Below are 21,451 nucleotides of genomic sequence, written 5' to 3' on the forward strand. Positions count from 1 at the left end.
TGCTCTCTTCTGGCAGAAGTTCAAGGCAAGTCAAATGACCGGGGGATAGACAGAAAAGGGGAGGACCTAGATAATGTAGACACTAGTGTCTACAGGGAGACAGGACACTCTGTTCTGTAGGAACGTATAGAAAAAGATGTCCTGTGGTGCAATCACAGGTGAGCAGTGGGTTGTATGAACCCAGGAGCTTCAGGTCCTGCTTGGGTGGGGGTAGGATTAGCAAGTCATGGATAGTTGAAACCAAGGTTCCCACCAGGCAGAAACAATGGCCTGGCTGGGTGGTGATCACAGCTTGGACAGGCACTGGGTCAGGTCCAGGCTGGAAGGACAAAGGGAACATCATAGATCAGGTGGTCAGCGGTCAAGTCAGCTTAAGTAGGAAGATTCAGGCAGGTATGCAAGGTCCTGGCAGGCGTTGTGAGTGCCAGATCTGAGGAGATGCACACAGGAGTGTTGATCCTGGGTGGAAGCTATTTGCCTTGTGCTCTCCTGTATGTGCCCTACTGTACTTGGCCCAGAGCCCCCAGGTTTGACCTTCCACCGAAAGGCAGAACGGGGACTCTCCTGGTAAAGCCTTTTCTCAATTGGGACAGGGCCAGGCCTCCATCCAGCTCCTGGTACTCAGTCCAGCATGTTCCTCCTTCCTCTGCTCAGGCTCTCTAGAAATCAGATGTGGGGTAGACCTCCTGGGGCTCCCGACCCTGAAGGGCAGGCTCATTTCTCTCCAGGAAATGGCCAGTGATGAGCTGAGGGAGTTGCGGAACGCCATGACCCAAGAGGCCATCCGTGAGCACCAGATGGCCAAGACAGGCGGCACCACCACCGATCTGTTCCAGTGCAGCAAATGCAAGAAGAAGAACTGCACGTATAACCAGGTACGGGGGGGAGGGGGAGGTCGGGATGCAGGAGGCAACAGGGGCATAGAGGTGGAGAACCAGAAGGAGCTTAGGGATGAGCCAGAGGGAAGAAAGGGCTAAAACTCCAAGCTGCAGAGAGGAGGGCAAGTCTTGGTACACCAGTGTGATACATCCATGGCTTCTAGAACCGATGCACGTAGAATCACCCAGATCTGTGTCTGTGAGGCTTGGCCAGCGTGCTCTGGCCTGCCCTGCAGCAGGAATAAGAGGGACCAGACTCGCAGGGCATAGAACTTCTGTAGAGTCACAGATGGTTGGAAGGAAACTTAGCAAATAAAATTCTGCTCCCTCACTTTACACACAGGGAAACTGAGGTCCAGACAAGGGACAGGCTTTGCAGCTTTGTCTAAAGTGGCAAAGACAGTCAGTGGCATAGACAGTAATAAACCCAGATCCAGACCTGTCTGCCTGCAGTACAGCCAACTTGGAAGTAAAGCCTAAGGGATTTAGCCCGGGGTCCTAGGGGTGAAGACCACTACCCTGGTGTGGGGAGCCATGGAAGGCTGTGGAGGCCTCTTTTCTGAGACTTAAAAACCTCCTCCTATTTGTGGGTTGCACGTGTTATGCCCTTGGGGCACCAATATTCTTGGATTCTAATTGGTGCCTTGTCATATGAGAACTCTATCCATCCCCCATCTGCTTGACAAGCAAGATTTAACAGAGCACCTTGCCCGTGGGGGTCTGTGGCTACAGCAGAAATGCAGTCAGCCTTGCCTCTCAGGCGTCTCTTGGAGAATTCTGATTCAGGGATCCAGAGATGTATGTGCAAGTTCCCGCTCCTGTCCAAGCACACTGCCCTCGGGGAGTGATAGGCCTCCCGTGTGTCACTTCCCACCAGAAGTCAAATGCCCATTCACAAAGTTCTCTCTCCAGGGAGAGACCCCAGTGTTATCCTTCCTCCAGTGGCAAGGCTGTGCTAAGCTGTGTCCTCCTGGCCCATTGCTGGGCTCTCTCATTACCTGGGGGACTCCCACTCCACAGACTCCAGCTGATATGGTTCATAGCTGAGTGTCTGCAAAATAACAACTTGGTACATGTCATGGCCATCCCTGGTTGGCTGTAGAAAAATCAGAACAGCAATTGTTAAATCTGGAAATGCCAGGGATTTGCTGTGGGAACCTGGTTTCTGCACCTGAATGGTTTGATTAAGGGGATGAGAAACAAGAAAACAACATTAAATATTTCCAATCATCTTCAAATCCCTTTTCCTCTCACAGCCTCAGTTCTTCCACCTGTAAGATAAGCAACAAACTGGAGGATCTCTAAGGAAGGGTGCTTCCAGCTCACTCAGTGCTGATCAGAGAGGTACATCCAATATGATGTTTTCAGAAGGGAGTCAGAGTATTTCCTGTAGGCAATGACTCTAGCTGCCAAAGAACGATCAGTTCAGAAGGATCAACATAAGAGTGAGAATGCAAAAGTTCAGTTTGAGCCAGGGAGATACTGGAAGTGAGCTGATGGACCTGCGAAAGGAGAGGAAAATATATGCATACACAATAGAGTTCTCAGTGATGAGGGAATTGCTAAAATGGAGTGGGAATAACGGTGCCAGCCTCTGGGCTTTGGACCGCTTTTACAGACAGTGGGAGCCATGGCAGGTCCTAGAGAAGGGGACTGACTTCATGAGCAGTCCTCGCTCTCGTTCTCTCTCAGGTGCAGACACGCAGCGCCGATGAGCCCATGACTACCTTTGTCTTATGCAATGAATGTGGCAATCGCTGGAAGGTCTGTATGTTTATATCTTTCTTCCTCCTCTGTCATCCACAGACACTGCCTCACATCCAGAGTAGCATGCCCACAGCTCATAAGGGGCCTTGCACATGGGGGGGCTTGCCAGTCTGCACAGAGCAGGTCTGCAGAGCTGGAGATGGTGGTGGGTTGTTGTTGGGGAGGTGGGGACAGAGTGCATGTGTATGTGCATGTTTTTGTTTTGGAAAGCACTCAGCTGGGGTGGGGACAGCAGCCCAGATTTTATCACAGGATGGGCAAGTCTATCATTTGAACACAGATGGAATCAGCCTCCTGAGATCCACAGAGGGGAGGGAAAACAATAGCGCTTTGCATGTGGACCACGCCTCTTTGCAAAGTGCTTCCACAGATGGTATTTCCTTTGAACCCGGCCACAGCCAGGGGTGAGAGGAGGGCTGAGCCTCCCAGGTTGTCTTCCCTTCCTAAGGCAGCTCTGGAAAAGCCTTACATTATCCAAGGCTGTAACTCAGGCTGCCCCAGCTCTTGCAAAAGTAGCAATATTGTTTTCAGCCATGGGAGCCAAGCAAAGACTCCCCCGAGAGTGCTACTTCCTACCACGTCTTCTTCTGAAACAACCATACAAGATTAATGTCCATTTCCAGTACTATTTGATTTGCATGTGTGCTGTGTAATGTCTGGGCCACCAGGCAGGCTGCAGGTGCTCCAAAAGTTGTAAGGTACTTTGCAAAGAGCACAACTGAGCGTGGGACTGGGAGTCGGAAGCCCTGGTTTCAGGTCTCCACTCTGCCCTATTTGCTGTGTGACCCTGAGCGTGTCACTCACCTCTCTGAGTGAAAGGGTGATGATGATGTCTTTCTCCCATGGTTGATAGGAGGATTGTTATATATGCACACACTTTGCAAACAACTACGAAAAATGTTCCTTTATAGTATTACTCTCACTTTTAGAAGAGGAAACTGAGCTACCAGAATAGTGAACAAGCATAAAGTCACAGAGTTTGGAGCACTGCAAGACAGTGCTGCGAATTCCTGATCCACTGAGTTTTTCTACAGCTTTACTAAGAGCCTTGACAGACCTGGGGCCTCATTAAGAACTGCTATTTTTTTAGAGTAAAAAATAAGACGAGTATGTGTTTTTCTTTTATTCACTTATTGAGCACTTAGGAGCCCAATATAGTGGCCTACTGGTTTAGAGCATGGGCTTTGGTATCAGGTTCAAATCCTAGCTGTATCACGTACAAAGGGACTTCACTAAGTGACCTAAACTCTTCAGGCCTGGATTTCCTCATCTATAAAATAGGGGTATCAGTGTCTAGCCCACAGAGCTGTTTTGAGGATCAGAAAAGGTAATACACATAAAGAATCAACAGGGCCTCTGATAGCTCAGATGGTATCTTTGTCAAATTAGAAAAAGGTGTCCTTGCCTCCAGGTGGACACAGCCTTGCACCAGGATACAGAGCTTGGTAAACAGAGCAGGGGCTGAGCTTCAGCCCCTCTCTTTGGCCAGGCTCTCTTGTGCAGTGAACAACCTGTACAGTCATACAAACAAAGCCCTGAGCACATATGTGCCACGAACATAGAAACCACCACTCTTATTATTCTGAGTTTGTTACACGTTGGCATTACGGGAGCTTGGGCGAGTCATTTAACCTAAGTTGCTTCTTGACCTGCGGAAAGGGAAGTGATGTAGTACCTGTCTCACAGGGCGACTGTGAGGATGAAATGAGTTAATGTATGTTAATACCACCTAGCCAAGAGTAAGTGCTCAATAAATGGTAGCTCTTGTGTTCCTATTGGGCAAAGGACATTCCACATGCTCCAAACCCAGCTCCTCCCTGATTCCTGCAGAGAAATTGGAATTTGGACCTCAGAGAGGCAAGGGCCCACTAGAGGTGGTAGCTACATGGCTTCTGACAAAATTTTCAGGTAGTGTCCATTGCCATGTAGGGGGCCTAAAGTCTAACCAAGCTATTGGTAATAATCACAGTGATATTCCTGACCATAAATTGAGAGCCCACCACATGTCCAGCATTGGATTTCTATTTATTACCTGATATCCTTTTCTCCACTGGTCAGCATTATGCTCCCATTTGACAGACGAGTGATTTGTTTGGGGTCACACCACTAATAATGGCAGAGCTGGGATTTGGACTGGTCTGTGTGGCTCCAGACCCCATCTTCCTTTTCATGTCTCCTCCACCTGCCCCTCACCTCCTTGAGTGACGCAAAGAAAGATCTAAAATGTTGTTGCCTTTTTGGTTTTGTAGTTCTGCTGACAGAACCACCAGCCAGGATTGAACAAGGTGGGGAAGAACAAAGAAAAAGCACTAAGCCATCGTAACTGGAGAAAAATAAAAATTAAAATGAAGAAAAATACTGAACTCTGAATGGGGCATTAGGGATCAGAGGGAGAATTCTTTTGCAAACTAATCGTCAGTTATTAATAGTGACTGGCAGGTAGGGGGAGGCTAATTGGGGTATGATGCTAAGTCCATGTTGACAAACATCTTGTAGAAACTTAGAGACTTCAGAGCCTTAGGGCTGAGGTGCCTTAGCTTTGACACTGGCTGGCAGACCTTTGCTTTGAGTCCCTTCCCTCACATCTGAACCTCTCAGCCTTTTCTGAGTTGAAAAATACCAGATCGGCTCAGATCCTGCCGCCCACCCTGAGTCACACGTGCAGAACAGCCGGCACACAGTTTGGCTTAGGCAACTTTCATACCGTGTAGGAAGATTTCTTCCATACTCATCTCTTCACAAACTCTCTGCTATTCCCTGTTCCAAGCTGGCTCCGGGGACCTTTGAGGACTACAGACCTGGTCCCTCTAGGCAGGGGACATACTGTCTTGAGCTGAGGGTTTCTGAGGGAAGAGTACAGCAGTGCCTGAGTTCTGTGGCCCCTGGGAGGTCCTGAGCCTTGGAACTGGTCCAGACCTGGGCAGTGTGTTCCTTTCAGCTCCATTGTGGCCGAGCTACAGAGGAAGTCTGCAGGGCACAAGGAGTCTTGTACTTCTCCCATGATGAAATCAGCTTGCTTTTTAAGCTGATAGGAACTTTAGGCAAAGCTGGAATCTTCTGGAAAAGCTTGGGAGCAAGTCTGGTGGGTCTATCCTGGGTCTAAGTCTGTGACGTTCCCTGGCCTTCCAGCAGCCCCAGGCTGAACCTCTTGGATTCTGTTTCCTAAAACTACTAACACGTAGGAGCTTGTGAATTCCTGGGAGCTTGGGCAAGTCACTTCACCTCTCTGAGCCATTTCCTTAACCATAAAAATGGGAGTGGTACTAGCGACTAGGGTTTCCATCTGCCTTGGTTCACTCTTAGGGTTGCTGTTGGGTTAACTTCAGCCCAAGTTTATGTGCCCTGGGCATCATCCACTCTGGAACTGGTTATCATCTTCCTCCTTCCACCTGCCTAGTGCCTCCTCCTGTAGATGAAACTTGTAAATAAACTACAGAAACTTGCCACCATCTCCAGCTTTTCAGCAGTCAGATTTGGGGGCACATCCTTCAGAATAACTGAAAATCCTCTCACAGAAGATACAACACACACATCTCATAAATGGCAGATCCAGGACCAAAACCCAGGTCTTCTGCTTCCTGTCATTGTGCTCGATGCTGTGGGAAGTTCAGGGCTGTACTCAGTGCTTGGTCCCTGCCTTCCAGGAATTCCTGGCCTGGCAGGGAAAGAAACTACAGGCACAGACTTTCACACCAGATGGGATGTGATAAATGCCTGAGTATGAATATGACCCACAGAAGTGCAGAGGGATGTTGCTTAGATACCCAGGTGCTTCTTAAATTTTTAATATGTGTGGGAATCCCCGGGGGATAATGTTAAAATGCAGATTCTGACTTAGTGGGTCTGGGGAAGGGCTTGAGATTTTTCCATTTCTAACAAGCTCCCAGGTGATGCAATGCTGCTAGTCCACAGACCACACTCTGAGTAGTAGTGGTTGAGATATCCAGATTTTTCTCTGCATTATCTAATCCTCTACCCAAATGTCTAGAAATCAAAAGCAGAACAGGAATAGCAACCACTATTAATACAGTAATGTCAATAAATGTTACCTTGTGGCTTTTTAAAGATGGCGCCCTGGGTCATTGTGCTCGCGGTGTCATAGGGATTTACAGCATTGGAAAAAATACAAAACTGAATCTCCACCCTCAACAACCTTATAGTTTACAAAGGAGATGAGTCAGATTAAACAACAGAAGAACAAGTTGGCTCCAGTTCGCACATCTGCACAGTACACACCTACATTCACAGAAGGACCCAGAAAAGCATGAATAGGCCTCAGACTGTTCATCCACAGGGGTTAATACCCTCCCAACTGGTCTTCCTGTGTCCACTCTGGACCCACTCCATGTCGTGTTCTCCACTGCGCTGACCAGAACAGGCTTTTCAAAATTGCAAATCTGATCATGTTACAGTCCCCAACTCTGCCAACCCCATTTACAACCTTCCAATTTTTTCTCACTGCTCTTGGCAGGGTCTATGAGGCCCTGCAGGGCTGGCCTCTGCCACCTCCTGCTTTGTGCTCCAGCCACACTGGCCATGCTCTGCTCCTCCTTGTCACACAGTCTTCGCACATGCTGTTGGCTGGAACACGTGGTTTAACTCCATCTCCTCCTCCCTGTCAAAGATGAAGCAGGTGACAGTTACAAGGGAGTTAGCCTTAACTTCTACCATCCTGGCAGGCTTCCTAGGGAAAGGGCGATTGCTGCCTTACAGGAGGAAAAAGACATTAGGTGAGGTGAAACAGAGAAGCAACGTGGTTCTCTCATATAGGAGGTAAGATCTCACCAGGAGTATTGTAACCAAAAGACCTTGAAAAACAAAGAGTACGGTCAAGATCTTGTGACCAGCTTAGAAAATGATTTCAAATGTTACAGAAACCTGAAACACTATAGAGAAGTCTTTCTTAGTAGTCTCATCCAGACTAGTGAATTTCTGTCTTTAGCTCTGAGTTTTCTTGAGCTTGAGACTTAAGTCACTAAGTACCCCACTGGCCTTTTCAATACAGTTAATTACAAACTGAATTTACATCTTCTTTTTCTTAAATCCCCTCTTCTGTCTTTTCTGTCAACTAGTTCATTATTTAGAGCTATCTTTGACCCTTTCCTCTGGCTCTTCATTTTATCCGTTACCAGTTCTGTAGTCTCTCCCTTGCCCAATCCTTCTCTCCACTGGACAGGTGCAAAGGCCTTCTACTGGTCTCCCAACTCAAAGCACTCTTTGCCTTACCTGCATGAGCCCTGTATGGCTCTGAGCATCCTTCCCCTGGTCATTCTCTGTAGACTTCCCCAGCTATCCTGGGCTTGACTTTCAAAGCTCCCCTCCATCTGCCATCTGCCTGTCTTCAGTGGTTCATCTTCTACCCCTGATGCCCCTTCTGCTCCAGCCTAAGGTAGTTCTTTGTCCTGTTCTTGAAAACAGACAATGGACCTTCCCAACTGTGACTGCCTATTCTAATTCCTCCTCCCTAACCCCAGTCCAAATCTTACCCATTCTTCATGGTTCACCTCAGATGCATGTCTTCTGGGAAGTCTTCTCTAATTCCCTGGCCACAAGAGATGGTTCCTCAGAACTCCAAGAGCACTGTGCAACTCTAATAATTACACTGCATTCTACCATGATAATGAACATGATGATAATTTCCTTGTATGGCAGTGTCAATACTTATTAATTACTGAGCATTTCCTAGCCAGGGGTCTTGGGCACATTATGTAAATTCTTCATGCCTTCATTTTACAATCTGTAAAATGTTGGTAATAATAGCACGGAGCTCAAAAGCTGGCTGTGAGGATTCATTAGAATCATGCCTGACACAAAGTACCTGATTAGTGAACGTTAGCTATTGTTGTGAGTATGGGGAGTACTTTATATTGTCTCGACTAATCCTCAGATCCCCCTGAACTAGGTTACTACTGTTATACTCTTTTTATTTGTGGTAAAATATACATAACATAAAATTTACTGACTTAACCATGTTTAAGAGTACAAACAGTTCAGCAGTGTTAAGTACATTCACACTGTTGTGCAGCCAATCTCCAGAACTATTTTCATCTTGCAAAAGTGAACTTCTGTACCTATTAAACAATTCCCCATTCCTCCCTCCCCCAGCCCCTGGCAAGCACTATTCTACTTTCTGGCTCTATAAATTATATTATTACTCTTTTCACAGACCAAGAAAACCAAAGTTCAGAGAGTAATTTGCTTCTAGCAGACAGAATCTGGACTCGAACCCAAGCCCCTGTTCATTCTGAGTCACCCTGAAATACGGTTTCAGCTCACAGAGCATCTGTGATGCATTTTACTTCCCCCATAACCATCTTGGCCACTGTGTGCCAAGACCCTCCCTGTGCCCATGCATTTTGCAGCCATTCTCACATTTAATCCTCATGGCAGCCCTGCAGTCATCGTGAGGGGCACAGTCCCTGGTACAGGACAGAGACGCAGTGAACATGTGCAGGGAATATAGGCCTATTTTGATGCCTTTAAATAAGTTAAACAACACTAAATAAGTTTGTTGCACATTTTTAATGAATTCTTTACATTTTTTGAAAACGTTGACTCTCTCTGGAGAAAACCAGCAGAAATGCACACGGTCATAAAGAGCCTCCCCATCCTCGCCACTCCCCTCTCCTCCGGCGGAGTCAGTCTGCTCTCCTCACCCCAGGCCACCCCCCACCTGTACCTCATCACCAGCGTTGCTGATCAGTAGCCAAAGGCAGAGACAAACTGGCAGGCAGGCCGGCAAAGGGACATACGAGACTGTCCCTGCTCTGCTTCCTCCCCCTGCCACTCCACCCCCACACTCTTCCCTCGAACTGTACCCAATCCTGGCCATTCTGGAACACGCTCTGTCCTTTCACGCCTCCGTGACTTCGCACATGCTGTTCTTGAAGACTGGAATGCTTTCCCTCCCCTCGTTCTCCACCTCCAAGACTCCTACAGTCTTTGTAAGCCAGCTCCGATGTCATCTCCTCTGTGAAGACTCCTCCCTGGCCCCCAGCTGTGAGTCCAACGTCCCCCGCGCAGACTAGCTAGCCCATCCGGAAGACTCCAGCAGCTGGACTGCAGTGACTGTAAGTCAGTGTGTCACCCATGTCCCCGGGCCCTTGTGCTGTGAAGAGGCTTCATCTCTGCCCCTAGCAGGGGTCAAAAGAAGCCCAGATCACCGATTCTTTTTTTTTTTTTTTTTTAATGTTCCTGGCATATTTAAAAATGAACAGATAACCAAACAAGATCACATATTTTGAGGCATATTTTTCAACGTCTAACAAATGAGTGCTTCTAAGTCAAAAAGTTATAACATAATTGTGCTGCTCACAAGATAATTGCAGGATTTATTAAAATATAATAATTTATAGTGCTCCACAGGCACAGTGGTCTGTTAACAAGAAACAGACTTCAGGATACACAAGGAGGCTCTTTGATCAGATTGGTCAGTGGATCTGACATAATGTAAAACCCCATTTGGAAATAATGTCAAACGCCTAAATTGGAGACCCTGGTAAAATGGTACTCCTGGCCCCTTCCCCCAGTGATAGGCTGTGCTGCTGCCTCGGCACACAGTAGATGCTCACTGTTTGCTGAATAACAGGAACAAATAAGCTCTCCAAGTTGGCTATTGAAAACCCACACGCAATAAGTATTCCTGAGAAACAATAAAGTTCTGAACAATGCAGCAGGAAGCCACCTCCTCCTCCAGTGACCCCAACCCTCAGAATCCAGCTGAAGGCTGCAACAGGAAGCCCCTCACCCACTTGTCTTTCCTCCCCCTCTTCCCCACTCCTCCCACCCCCCACCCAGGGGCACCAGATGCACTCATGCTTTCATCCGCTCTCACCCCTCTTCTCCACCCTCTGGAGGGTCCCAGGTGAAGAAAGAGAAAAGTACTTACTCACAGTAGGAGGCAAGCAGCCAAGCTGGGCTTGGAGAGTCGTCCTGCCCCCAGGCAGGCCTGAAGAATGAAACAGTGAGAGGACAAAGAAGGTCTTAAAGCACTGGAGCAAGGGGGAAGAAAAGGCCTAAGAAAGTTTACAAAGCAATCTGTCAGAGAAGGGATGAAAAGGGAGCCCCACTGAGCTGAGGGGCTCAGGCACTCACCTCACCTTCGGCCCAGTTAGAAACCTGCCGTTACTGAGCCGAAGTCTGAACCGATCCCCTCCTGCTTGTCCCAGAGGTTTCCCTGAGCGTGAGGCCTCACCTTACCGGGTTTTTGGTAGCCCCAAATACCTGTGCTTCACTGGGCTTAATACACCAGTTCTCTTGAACCCACCGAACTGGCTCAACTTCCAGTTCCCTCTGGATTTTCAGCAGAAACACTGTGGATAAAGTCACCAGCAGATCCTCAAAGCCATGGAGCCACTCTGACTTCCTAGATTTTCTGAGCCAGTAAAATAATCACAGGCCTTTCTGAAAGTCTTCCCTGCCACCAAAGGCAGCATTAATAATAATACCAACTATCACCTGCGCGCTCACCCTGTGTGAAGTGCGTTAAATCATCTCATTGCTAAATCACCTCCGCCTTAGGTATGATTACTCAATTTTACAGAAAGGGAAATGGGCCTGGAGAGATTAAATGACTTTCCAAAGGATACACAGCCTGGATTCCAACGTAGGTCTGTCTGACCTTGATGCCTACATCTTTCCTACTCAGGACACTGCCTGTTGGGGACCCTCTATGATTCTATTTTTTGTGGTTCCCATATCAGTTTTAGATGGGGTAATATGGTACAATTCTGCGTTATCTAAAAAATTCCTCGCATCACAATTGTGAGTGAGAAGAGGAGTGGGAGTGGGAATCAGCCTCACAGCTGGGTAGGGGTCCTAGCTCTTTTTAGACACTTGAGTAATTTAACCATAAATAACTGGGCACTGGGAACAAGACACTTATTAATAAAAGCATAGCCTAGAGGCACATTTGAAGAAAAAAATTCAAGTCACTTGGTGGGTGAACATATCTGCAAAACAAAAGAAAAACCCCTTTCCCAGCCCAGGCAGAGAAGTCTCCTGTACAGTTAGAGACAACAGGCTTCTGGGCACGTAGCCAAGGTTCTGGGGATATTTATAACTTGAAGAGGGTGGGAGTCCCTAATAAGCTGTTATATTCTTTTTCCATCACTTCCCTCTCCAAGGCTACAGCAAGCTCAGAGCTCTTCCCCACGCAGAATGCCTGCCTTCCCTACTTTTTGGCTTCCATTGTCTAATTTTCTCATCCTGGCTGGGGAAAGGGAAGGCTGCAAGTCCTTCCGTTCGGAAGAAGTCCAGTTGAATGCAGCTTAGCTGCTGGTGGTGTTTCTTGGCTAGCTGCTGTGGTCTCAGGGATCTGCCTAGCCTGTGGTTTCTCTGAGCTGCCTGAAAGTCTGAGGTCTTGGGAATCTGTGAGTCTTTGGGATCCGCCTACAATCTCTGGGCTGTGCCTGCACGGCTACGAATTCGAGATCTACCCGCGGGTCTGAGATATCCAGGATCTGCCAGTGATCCCTAGAATCTTTCCGAACGTTTTAAGTCTCAGAAAACTCTGTCTGCGGATTGGAATCTATTTGAGGACTCTCTGATCCTGGAGCCGGTGAGCTAACGGATCTTTTGAGGGCCAAGCAAGAGGTAAGTCTGTTCGTTACTAATTCGGGTTTTCGGCTTCCTACCTTCAGCGGGTCAGGCACTGCTAACATCCTGAGGGTCTGCGGGGCTCAGGCCGTGAGAGGCCCCCTCATCCCATCCGTGCGGGAGGCCGCAAAGAACCCTTTTAGCAGGCATGCCCTCTGGGACGGTAGGACGGCCCTTCCCAACCCTGGGGCCTGGCTCGCTCAATCCTCCACCCTCGCTTCTGTTCCCTCAGAGTTTAGGCTTCCCCTTCGCTAGGCGCAACTCAGCCCGCCCCTCACCGGGGACCCTTTTTAGAGGGACGCGATCCGACGCCCCTACAGGGTTAACAGCGATGGAGCCGGGACACAGCTTGGCCCAGCCGCGGACTACACTAGCTCGGGTACGGGCGGCGCGGTGTCTCCTGGGAGTTGTAGTCTGCGCAGCAGTGTGCGAATGCCGCAGGCGCTTCTGGGAGATGTAGTGCGTGGGTGGAGCTCAAAGTTCCAGCGCGGTCGCTGAGTCTTCTCTGGGGAGTGGGCGGCTGCTCCTTTCCTCTCGGGCCCGGGATGTCAAATGAGAACTAATCCTGGTGGAACCCAATACAAGCCAGCGCCTAAATTAGGCTCGACGTCGCAGTTAAGGTCTGACTCAAGATAAGCTTCTAGGGACGTGAGGATAAGCAGGCCAACCTCCCTGGCTTAATCGGGCTGTGCTCTCCAAGAGAAGAAAGCAGAAGATACTCTGCCCTGGCTAGGAAGACGCGTTTCTTCCTTCAGCCTTTTGTTCTTTTCCCTCCATGGCTTTTGGCCTCTTGACTGGCCTTTGTACGCCTGGATGGAACTCCAACTCCCGGCAGGCCACGGGGGCAGGCGCAGGCGTGATAGTGGTGCCCAGCCGTCCAGCAAGAGGCGGGTCTAGTGTTCCACATTTAATTGGCCGAGCGTTTTGCGAGCTTCGCTCGCTGATTGGCTGAGGCAGCTGCCGGAAAGGGCCTAGCCTCGAGATGGAAGAGCAGAGGCGTTCTGTGGGCTGGGCTGAGAGCCTCCTCCCTGAGACAGCATCGGCTTGACCCCCAGCCCGGGAGGGACCGAACCAGGGGGCTGTCTTAGTAAATTCTGGCATTGCCTCCACTCCATGGTGGCGGAGACACAGAGGGCGGGTCACGCCCAAGGGTCAGGGAGGAGAGTGACCCGGCCCAGGCTCAGGGCCCTCCCTACCCGCCTGGAGGCCAGAACTCCAGCCCTGGGGAGTGGGCAGGGCCTGTTTTCTGTGCCTCACGCCCTGCTTTTCGCCTCCTTTAGCGCTGTCTGCTAGCTGCTTTTCCTGCTCTCTCTCTCCTGGGAGGCGAATCCTTGAGCCCGAGATGGCAGCCACCCTGCTCATGGCTGGGTCCCAGGTAAGCCGGGGGTGGCTTCTCGGACCCTGCCTATGCTTACCCACCTCGTCCCTGCGTTTGTTTGCTCTGCAAATCCCTGTGGGAAATTTCCTGGGATTAGTAATTAGCCTGCTTCGGTATTCTTCCTCCAGAGACCCAGTACCAGGATAGTGTAGCCACAAACAAAACATTTATTGAACACCTGCTGTTTGCCTTTAAATACTGGGGAGACAATAGATGGATGAAACGTAGGGAGACAGACGCATTCGGTTAACCGTGATACTACGTGTTAAGAGCACTATTTGCTGTAGGAGCAAAATGCTGTGGGAACCAAGAAGTGGGAGTGATTAATTCTATCTGAGGTGTGGGAGGGAGGAGTGGAACAAAGCAGAGGGATGGGGGCCACTGAGGAACAGCTGGTGCTGGAACAGGGCCTTAAGGAATAGTGGGATTTCACTAGTCTGAGAAAGATATTTGAAGAAAAGAGGAACATCGTGAGTAAAAATATGGAATGATGTAGGTGCTGGATGTGTTCTGAGAAAAGGACTGCTAGAGGATAAGGTTCAGAGTCGGACAGGGATATCTGGAACCAAAGCAATAAGTTCATAAATTGCTCTCTTCTTTACCACATCTTTGTTGCTTGTTTATTTCTCCTTTGGACTCTACATGTCAGACCTAACACCTTTTGCCTCCTTAACAATTCTAGCCATGTCTCTAATCTCAAGAAGAAAAACTGGTACTAACCTCCTAGATACCAAGTATTGAGGAAGCAATGTGTGATTTCAGGCACCTGTGACATTTGAAGATATGGCCATGTACCTCACCCGGGAAGAATGGAGACCTCTGGACCCTACACAAAGGGACCTTTACAGGGATGTTATGCAGGAGAATTATGGAAATGTTGTCTCATTAGGTAAGGATTCTCTGTCTTTCTTCACCCCACATATTTCAGACTGTCAAAAATGCCTTAGCTCTTTCAAAGCAACCTAGTTACTTGATTTTTAAAGCACTTAATTGGATTTTGGCTTGAGTTGAGTCCTCAGGCAGATCTTTCAGTGAGGGAATATCAAGGTCATATTGTCTGAAAAGAAAGATCATTTCTGCACATTTTAAAAACACTCAGATTTCTTGTGCCCTGAGTCATTTGCCATTCTCCAGCCTGTTTGTACAGATCACTGACCAAACAGGTCTGACATAATAGTGCTTGCCAGGATATAAATGCCCCTGTAAATGATGCTTTTACTAGAAGATGAGGGGGTTCCGATCCAGGTTCACGGGAAGGCAAAAGCCAGTTTTTTTTGTTTGTTTTGGCTTCAGAGTCCTAGCTTTGCCTCAGATCCTTTATTTATCCAGAGTAGGTACTTGTCTGGAGACATTTCAGAGTTGATCATAGATTTTGAGTGTGTCAGATGTTGTTCCAGGAAAATCCTGAACTAAATGAGATCACAAATTCTATTAGAGAAGCTAATTTTTTTGGTGGTCTGCAAACCTGTCTTTTAGCTATCGTTTGGTCTGGGTGTAACTGGAATAAACCGTATATTCTTGAGCTGAGTAGTCTTTTGACTCACGTTGTCTCCTGTTAGGACTTGACAGAAGTTAACAACCAAATATGGTTCACTAGGTCATCTGCCATTCATTAGGATTAATCCTTTTTCTGAAATTTTTATTCCTATTGCTTTTAACAAGCAAAAGGCAACTGGGAAGGGTTTCCTTTTTAACTTGGGCTCTCTCTGATGTCTCAGCTTCCTTGGATCCTTCTTTTTGACAAGCAACTAGAAATGAAGTTATCCACCCAGATCTATTGTAGTCAGTAACCCAAATATTCCACTCAATCCAATAAAAACAAGAAATGAGAATCTTGAAGAAATGTGAATTTATATATCTATGGTCCAGCCCAAGGAGCACTTGTTGGAAAGATGGAAGAGTTGAAGCACCAAAAAAAAAAGTCTTGCCCAAATAAGTTTGAGAGTAGGTTAAATAATGTTTACAAGGCTTCCTTACCTCAAGACCCTTCAAAACCTTTAATGTGGTATCAGGCATTTTGAATTTCTAAGAAGATGATGTTTGTACCGTTTACCAAACTAATTTATCCATAGACCCTTTTCTCCTAGCATACCTAGTAACCTTTTTTGAAGAATATACCAAGAAATATCACTTCAAAAAAGGAGTATCTGGTTGAAGGTTTCTTATAGATAGTGGTTTTATATATTTTCATTTTCATTTAAAGATTTTACACCTAGTCAATGCCAAGAATGTCCTGAGGCAGGCATCTTTTTTGCCTTCTCCAATCTTCCCACTTCTCTTTTCATTAAAAGGCTACTGGAAAGCAGCAAGTAACATTTGGCAGTCATTTTTCCTGTCAACTGAGACTTGACATAGATAGATAAAAATTTGGTTTTCTCCATGCCAACTCAGTAGGTCCTTAGTAAATATTACATAATTGTTATGATGAAGGCTTGACAAGTTAAGAACATACACACACACACATGTATTCACATATAAAATACTTAGGCTCTTGACTTTTAGAAATTCTGATTTAGAGTCTCTTATATTTTCTGTTTCTGGTTGTTTTCTTTTTTTGAAACAACAGAAACATAGGCAATTTTCATAAAGAACCGTTGACTAGTGATACAGAACATGAACTTTTATCAGACAGATCTGGCTTTGAATCTTAGCTTTGCCATTTACTACTGTACAACCTTTTGCAAGTCACTTCTGTGGGCCTTTCTTCATAAAGAAGAAATCATCATAATGCCTGACTCTCGGGTTGGTTGAGGTAACTTATATAAAGAACTTAGCACAGTGCCTGGCACACAGTAGATGTTTTTTGTGTGTGTTTACCAGTATTATTTTTTACCCTTTATTACAGATTTTGAAATCAGGAGTGATAACGAGGTGAATCCAAAACAAGAGATTAGTGAAGATGTAGAATTTGGGACTGCATCTGAAAGACCTGTTGGTAATACTGAGGAAAATCCTGAAAGTGAAGAGGCTTTTGAAGACAGGGATAGATCAGAAAGACAATGGGGAGATTTAACAGCAGATGACTGGGTAAGCTATCCTCTCCAACAAGTCACCGATCTGCTTGTCCACAAAGAAGTCCACACAAGCATCCGATATCATATATGTTCTCATTGTGGAAAGGCCTTTAGTCAGATCTCAGACCTTAATCGACATCAGAAAACCCACACTGGTGACAGACCCTATAAGTGTTATGAATGTGGAAAGGGCTTCAGTCGGAGTTCCCACCTTATTCAGCATCAAAGGACGCACACTGGGGAGAGGCCCTATGACTGTAATGAGTGTGGGAAAAGTTTTGGAAGAAGCTCTCACCTCATTCAGCATCAGACAATCCACACTGGAGAAAAGCCCCACAAATGTAATGAGTGTGGGAAAAGTTTCTGCCGGCTGTCTCACCTAATCCAGCACCAGAGGACCCACAGTGGGGAAAAGCCCTATGAGTGTGAGGAGTGTGGGAAAAGCTTCAGCCGGAGCTCTCACCTAGCACAGCACCAGAGGACCCACACAGGTGAGAAGCCGTACGAATGTAATGAATGTGGACGAGGCTTCAGTGAGAGATCTGACCTCATCAAACACTATCGCGTCCACACCGGGGAGAGGCCCTACAAATGTGATGAGTGTGGGAAGAATTTCAGTCAGAACTCGGACCTTGTGCGCCATCGTAGAGCCCACACGGGGGAAAAACCATACCACTGCAATGAATGCGGGGAGAACTTCAGCCGCATCTCACACTTGGTTCAGCATCAGAGAACGCATACCGGGGAAAAGCCATATGAATGTAATGCTTGTGGGAAAAGCTTCAGCCGGAGCTCTCATCTCATCACACACCAGAAAATTCATACTGGAGAGAAGCCCTATGAATGCAACGAGTGTTGGAGAAGCTTTGGTGAAAGGTCAGATCTAATTAAACACCAGAGAACCCACACAGGAGAGAAACCCTATGAGTGTGTGCAGTGTGGAAAAGGTTTCACCCAGAGCTCCAACCTCATCACACATCAAAGAGTTCATACAGGAGAGAAACCGTATGAATGTACCGAATGTGAGAAGAGTTTCAGCCGGAGCTCAGCTCTTATTAAACATAAGAGAGTTCACACTGACTAAGTCCTGTGATTATGACTGAGAAGTGATTCATTTGAAGGTACAATTTTATTTGATATCAAAGAGCTCTCTCAAGACTGAGCTGCTTTTATCATACGGAATTTCCTCGTTGCGGGCCACAGTTTACAACATCAAAGAAGACAAGCCACTTGAAATCCTGACCCATGGCTTTAAGAACGTTATTCCCCCCTCCAGAATAGTGATTTTTAAAAATCACTCAATATTAATTAATTACATCATCAAAATCAGTCCCACAAGTAACTGAAAATCTAAAGACCAGGTGATAAATCCTGGTAAATGCTCAGGCCTGGAAATGGAGTAAATCTTTAAAAGTAATTTCTCCCATCCTTGGCCCAAAGAACTATGCTAGGGGAAATGTTGGACTGTGATAGGGTGCTCACAGCTGTTTTGGAAAAAGACAACCAGAGACTGCCTGAATTGCCACACCTATTGACTCACTGTAGTAGCTGGGTACATGCATCTTCCCTTCAAAGGGCTTTCTCCTTGAGTTGCTCATGCATTTGTATCTTTCTGTCTTCCTGACAGCAGGATTCTGCATAATGAAGGCAGTAATCTAACTTTTCTCCTCATTGTTTCTAAAGCTTTCATCTTTGTGAAAGCTAACCGAAGATACAGATTGAAAGGAAAAATGAGACAGGTTTGGGGACCAAGGACTCATCAACAGTGGTGACTTTAGCAAGAGATGCCCACTGTTGTTATGGCCAATAATCAGAATTTATTAATTTTCTTTGGGGATCATCATAGGGAACATTGTAGGGAAAATATCTTCAAGGAAAGATAGGACCATAATTGATGGAGTGTAAGGAGCAAGTGGAATTGACCACTTCAGGGAAGGAAGCACAGAGTCCCTTCCCAAGGAACACAGGTCATTGCTGTGTTCTTTCCCTTCTACCCTTTAAGATCAATTCTCCCTGTACCACTAACTATAGGATTTGATAAGGGCCACATCCCAGTGTTTATCTTAGCTTGCATAAGGGCATGTGTATGTACAGTAAAATGTGTATTCCTGTTGTTTTCCAATAGCAGAAACTGAATTCACACTGAATTAGCATGTTCTTGGGTGACTTTGATCATGTGATGGAACTACAGACATAACTCCAATGTGAGAAATGTTCTTTTTTTTTTTCATTCTTTATGAAAAAAATTTAAACACTAGTGCTCCAGTGCGCACTCTCCTGTAAGATCTGTCTTTGTACAGAACCAAGCACTTGTTTATATGTATCAGTCAGTTGTGGGAGATAATGACCAGACAAATAGGTTGATTGTCCTGTTCTCAGACTGAATTGTCTTCTCTTTGTCCTAGTCACAAGGAATTAATAAACCTAGTTGGGAATGTATTTCCATCCTCCCAGCCCACAGATATAAGCGATTAATGTAAGAGTTGACCCAATTTAAGCCCAGTAGTATCAGTTCTCCTTATCTCAGCCCAAATAGGAATTAAGAAATATCCCAAATGTTGTTGCTTATCCATGGATTTGGGGGTGGGAGTGGGAAGAAACTGATGCCAAGGAGATGGGACTGGAGTAAGGAATATATATTTTTTGAGCCTACCGCAAGTTATTTCTACTGTGCTATTGTGAGTGTTGTAACATTTGAAAAACTTTTGCCATAGCTCTTTGGGACTGGTTAAAGGCGCCAGTGGTCTCTCTTGAGTAGTGTACTGTAGTGAGTTACTATGACCCATGTGGGTCTGCATCCCTTGCAAAAGATACAACCTCCGAAGTAACTGAAAAAACACTCCACCAAGTAGGTGTCTATGTTGCCACTCCTATTTAAATACAGACTCCGGCAGGGAGCATGTTTTTCTACACAAAATCTAGCCAACTGTGGGTATTCGTATTTTAGTTGTTGAATGACTTCCATGTTCTTGATGACTAAAATATGTCTTTTCCTGTATCAGTGTTGCTGATGGTTTTAATGAATATCGAAGTTCTCCTGTTGTTTCTTTGAGCCGCTAAGCGCAGCAGCTTCAGAGTGGCTGCAGAAGACAGCGTCTCCATGACCTAAATGTTTTCCTTTCCTACTCTCCTGCCCCACCCCCCAACCTGTTCCTGTTCCTGCTTTTGGCTTCTCAGTGCCCCGGCCATCTCTCCAGACGTGTACACTCCAGCTGGGAAATTAAAAGGGCAAGGGCCAGAACAGCTCTTGTCTCCTCTCTTCCTGCCAATTGCTGCCCGTTTGCTGTTTTGAACTTTGTGTAAAGTTATGCATCAGACTCTCTTTGCTAAAGCTTTTTGCATGCCTTCTGCTCCCAAGTCTCTGGCTGCTTCTGCACACAACCTGAACACATTGTGCCTGTTTTCTATGGTTGTGGAGAGTGAGTGAACAAGTATGTAGAGCAGTTTTCCTTACGGTATTGGTCACAGTTATTCTAGTGTCTATCTACATCTGTATTATTCTAACAATATTCTATAATTAAAAGTGTAATTTTTAAAATCAAAAACTGAGAATTATTTTAGTAATGCAGCACCGATTCATAACATGGCTTTTCATCAGATTCATTAAAATTGGGCACAGTTGTTTTTCTACTGATGCATTTGTATAGATATTCCTGTGGAAATTTGGGAATACAGCATCTTCACACACTGGTGAGCTCTCTGGATATTACCGTATTTTCAGATGATGCAAAAACCTGAACAGTTTCCTATGAAGATTAATTAGGCTGGTGGCAAAGCAACGTGGAAATACTTGGTGTGAGTGACTCAGTTTTGGAGACAGAAACAAAAGTCAAAAAAAAAAAATGAACGGAAAAAGGAGAAGAGGCCATATTGCTTTAAGGAGATATTTTTGGGTATCTGCTAAGAATACTAAAACAATTTCTACTAAATTAGTGTAAGGATCCCAGAACAGAGATACCGCTTAGAAACAGTCAAAGGCTCTCTATTCAAGACATAATTGCCTAAGTCTGCCTAAGGCAGTGATTATGTTCTACCAGGGTGTGGCCACAATTTTCAAATTACTTACAAGTTATTTTTTCTTATGAAACCTTTTTTTTTAAATGGAAAACCAGTTTAGACAGAGGGAGTGGAAGTGCTTTAAACTGGAGAAGAATACAAATATGAAAGAAATTTCAATTAACCCTATAGCCACGACTTGTAAAAGAAAGAGATTTTATCAAATATTTTTAAAAATTCTTTTTCTCCTTTCTTCATGTTCTGCATTTTTTATTTCTGGGAAGGAAAACTGGTTCAAGGAAAATACCAGTTCACCTGGAGAAGCTCACCTGGAACCTTCCCCTCAGGATATTTAATATGTTAATATTTCGCCGTCATTACAACAGGCAGATTTCCTTCTGTGTAAGTTTTCTCTAGGAGGCTAGCCATTGGAAGGGCGGTGATTCCAGGCCATTAGGACACCACTGAGTCCAATGAAATGATAATTTGTTAAATGGTTCCCTCGTGTTTTGAAAGTTAGTATTCCTCCTGGAAATGGAGTTCCTGTGCTCTGGGAGAAATGGAGTCTTTAAAGCTTTGGTTAGATACCCATGTGTGTAGTGGAATAGCTGACTGGGCCCTGCTTATCTGTAGGAGACTTCAAGATAAAAGGTTGTTAGTGAAAGACAACTGATGAGTAAAATAGAAGAAAATCACCCTGTAGTGACCTAAAATAGTTTCATGGCTAATCTCATTGTATCATCTGTTTTCCTAAATGCTTCATATTCAAAGTTTGTATCATTTTTCAGCTTCTCAAAGCTGCTTTTGATTTTCCCTCTGGG

General features: G+C 45.9%; 2 protein-coding genes across 5 annotated transcripts in view; both read left to right on the forward strand.

The window, feature by feature from the left end:
- The window catches only part of TCEA3 (transcription elongation factor A3), a 32,810-nt gene extending 26,714 nt beyond the window's left edge, over positions 1-6,096 (forward strand). For both annotated transcript variants that reach the window (XM_064493938.1, XM_064493939.1), the window contains 3 exons: positions 729-875; positions 2,571-2,642; positions 4,895-6,096. In XM_064493938.1, coding sequence (XP_064350008.1) covers positions 729-875; positions 2,571-2,642; positions 4,895-4,903 — 228 coding nt within the window. In that variant the 3' untranslated portion in view covers positions 4,904-6,096. The remainder of the gene's footprint in view (positions 1-728; positions 876-2,570; positions 2,643-4,894) is intronic.
- Positions 6,097-12,153: 6,057 nt separating this feature from the next.
- ZNF436 (zinc finger protein 436) lies at positions 12,154-20,173 on the forward strand. 3 transcript variants are annotated; one of them, XM_010979849.3, is made up of 4 exons: positions 12,154-12,239; positions 13,523-13,617; positions 14,383-14,509; positions 16,466-20,173. In XM_010979849.3, the coding sequence occupies exons 2-4, from the start codon at positions 13,585-13,587 to the stop codon at positions 17,716-17,718; spliced, it is 1,413 nt and encodes a 470-aa protein (XP_010978151.1). In that variant the 5' UTR covers positions 12,154-12,239; positions 13,523-13,584; the 3' UTR covers positions 17,719-20,173. The 3 variants fall into 3 exon arrangements, with proteins under 3 accessions (XP_010978151.1, XP_010978154.1, XP_010978153.1); XM_010979851.3 differs by lacking the exon at positions 12,154-12,239 and adding an exon at positions 12,547-12,621; XM_010979852.3 differs by lacking the exon at positions 13,523-13,617 and having other exon boundaries at positions 12,164-12,239.
- Positions 20,174-21,451: the final 1,278 nt, after the last annotated feature.

The sequence above is a fragment of the Camelus dromedarius genome, chromosome 14 (assembly GCF_036321535.1).
Source record: "Camelus dromedarius isolate mCamDro1 chromosome 14, mCamDro1.pat, whole genome shotgun sequence".
Taxonomy (NCBI): Eukaryota; Metazoa; Chordata; class Mammalia; order Artiodactyla; family Camelidae; genus Camelus; species Camelus dromedarius.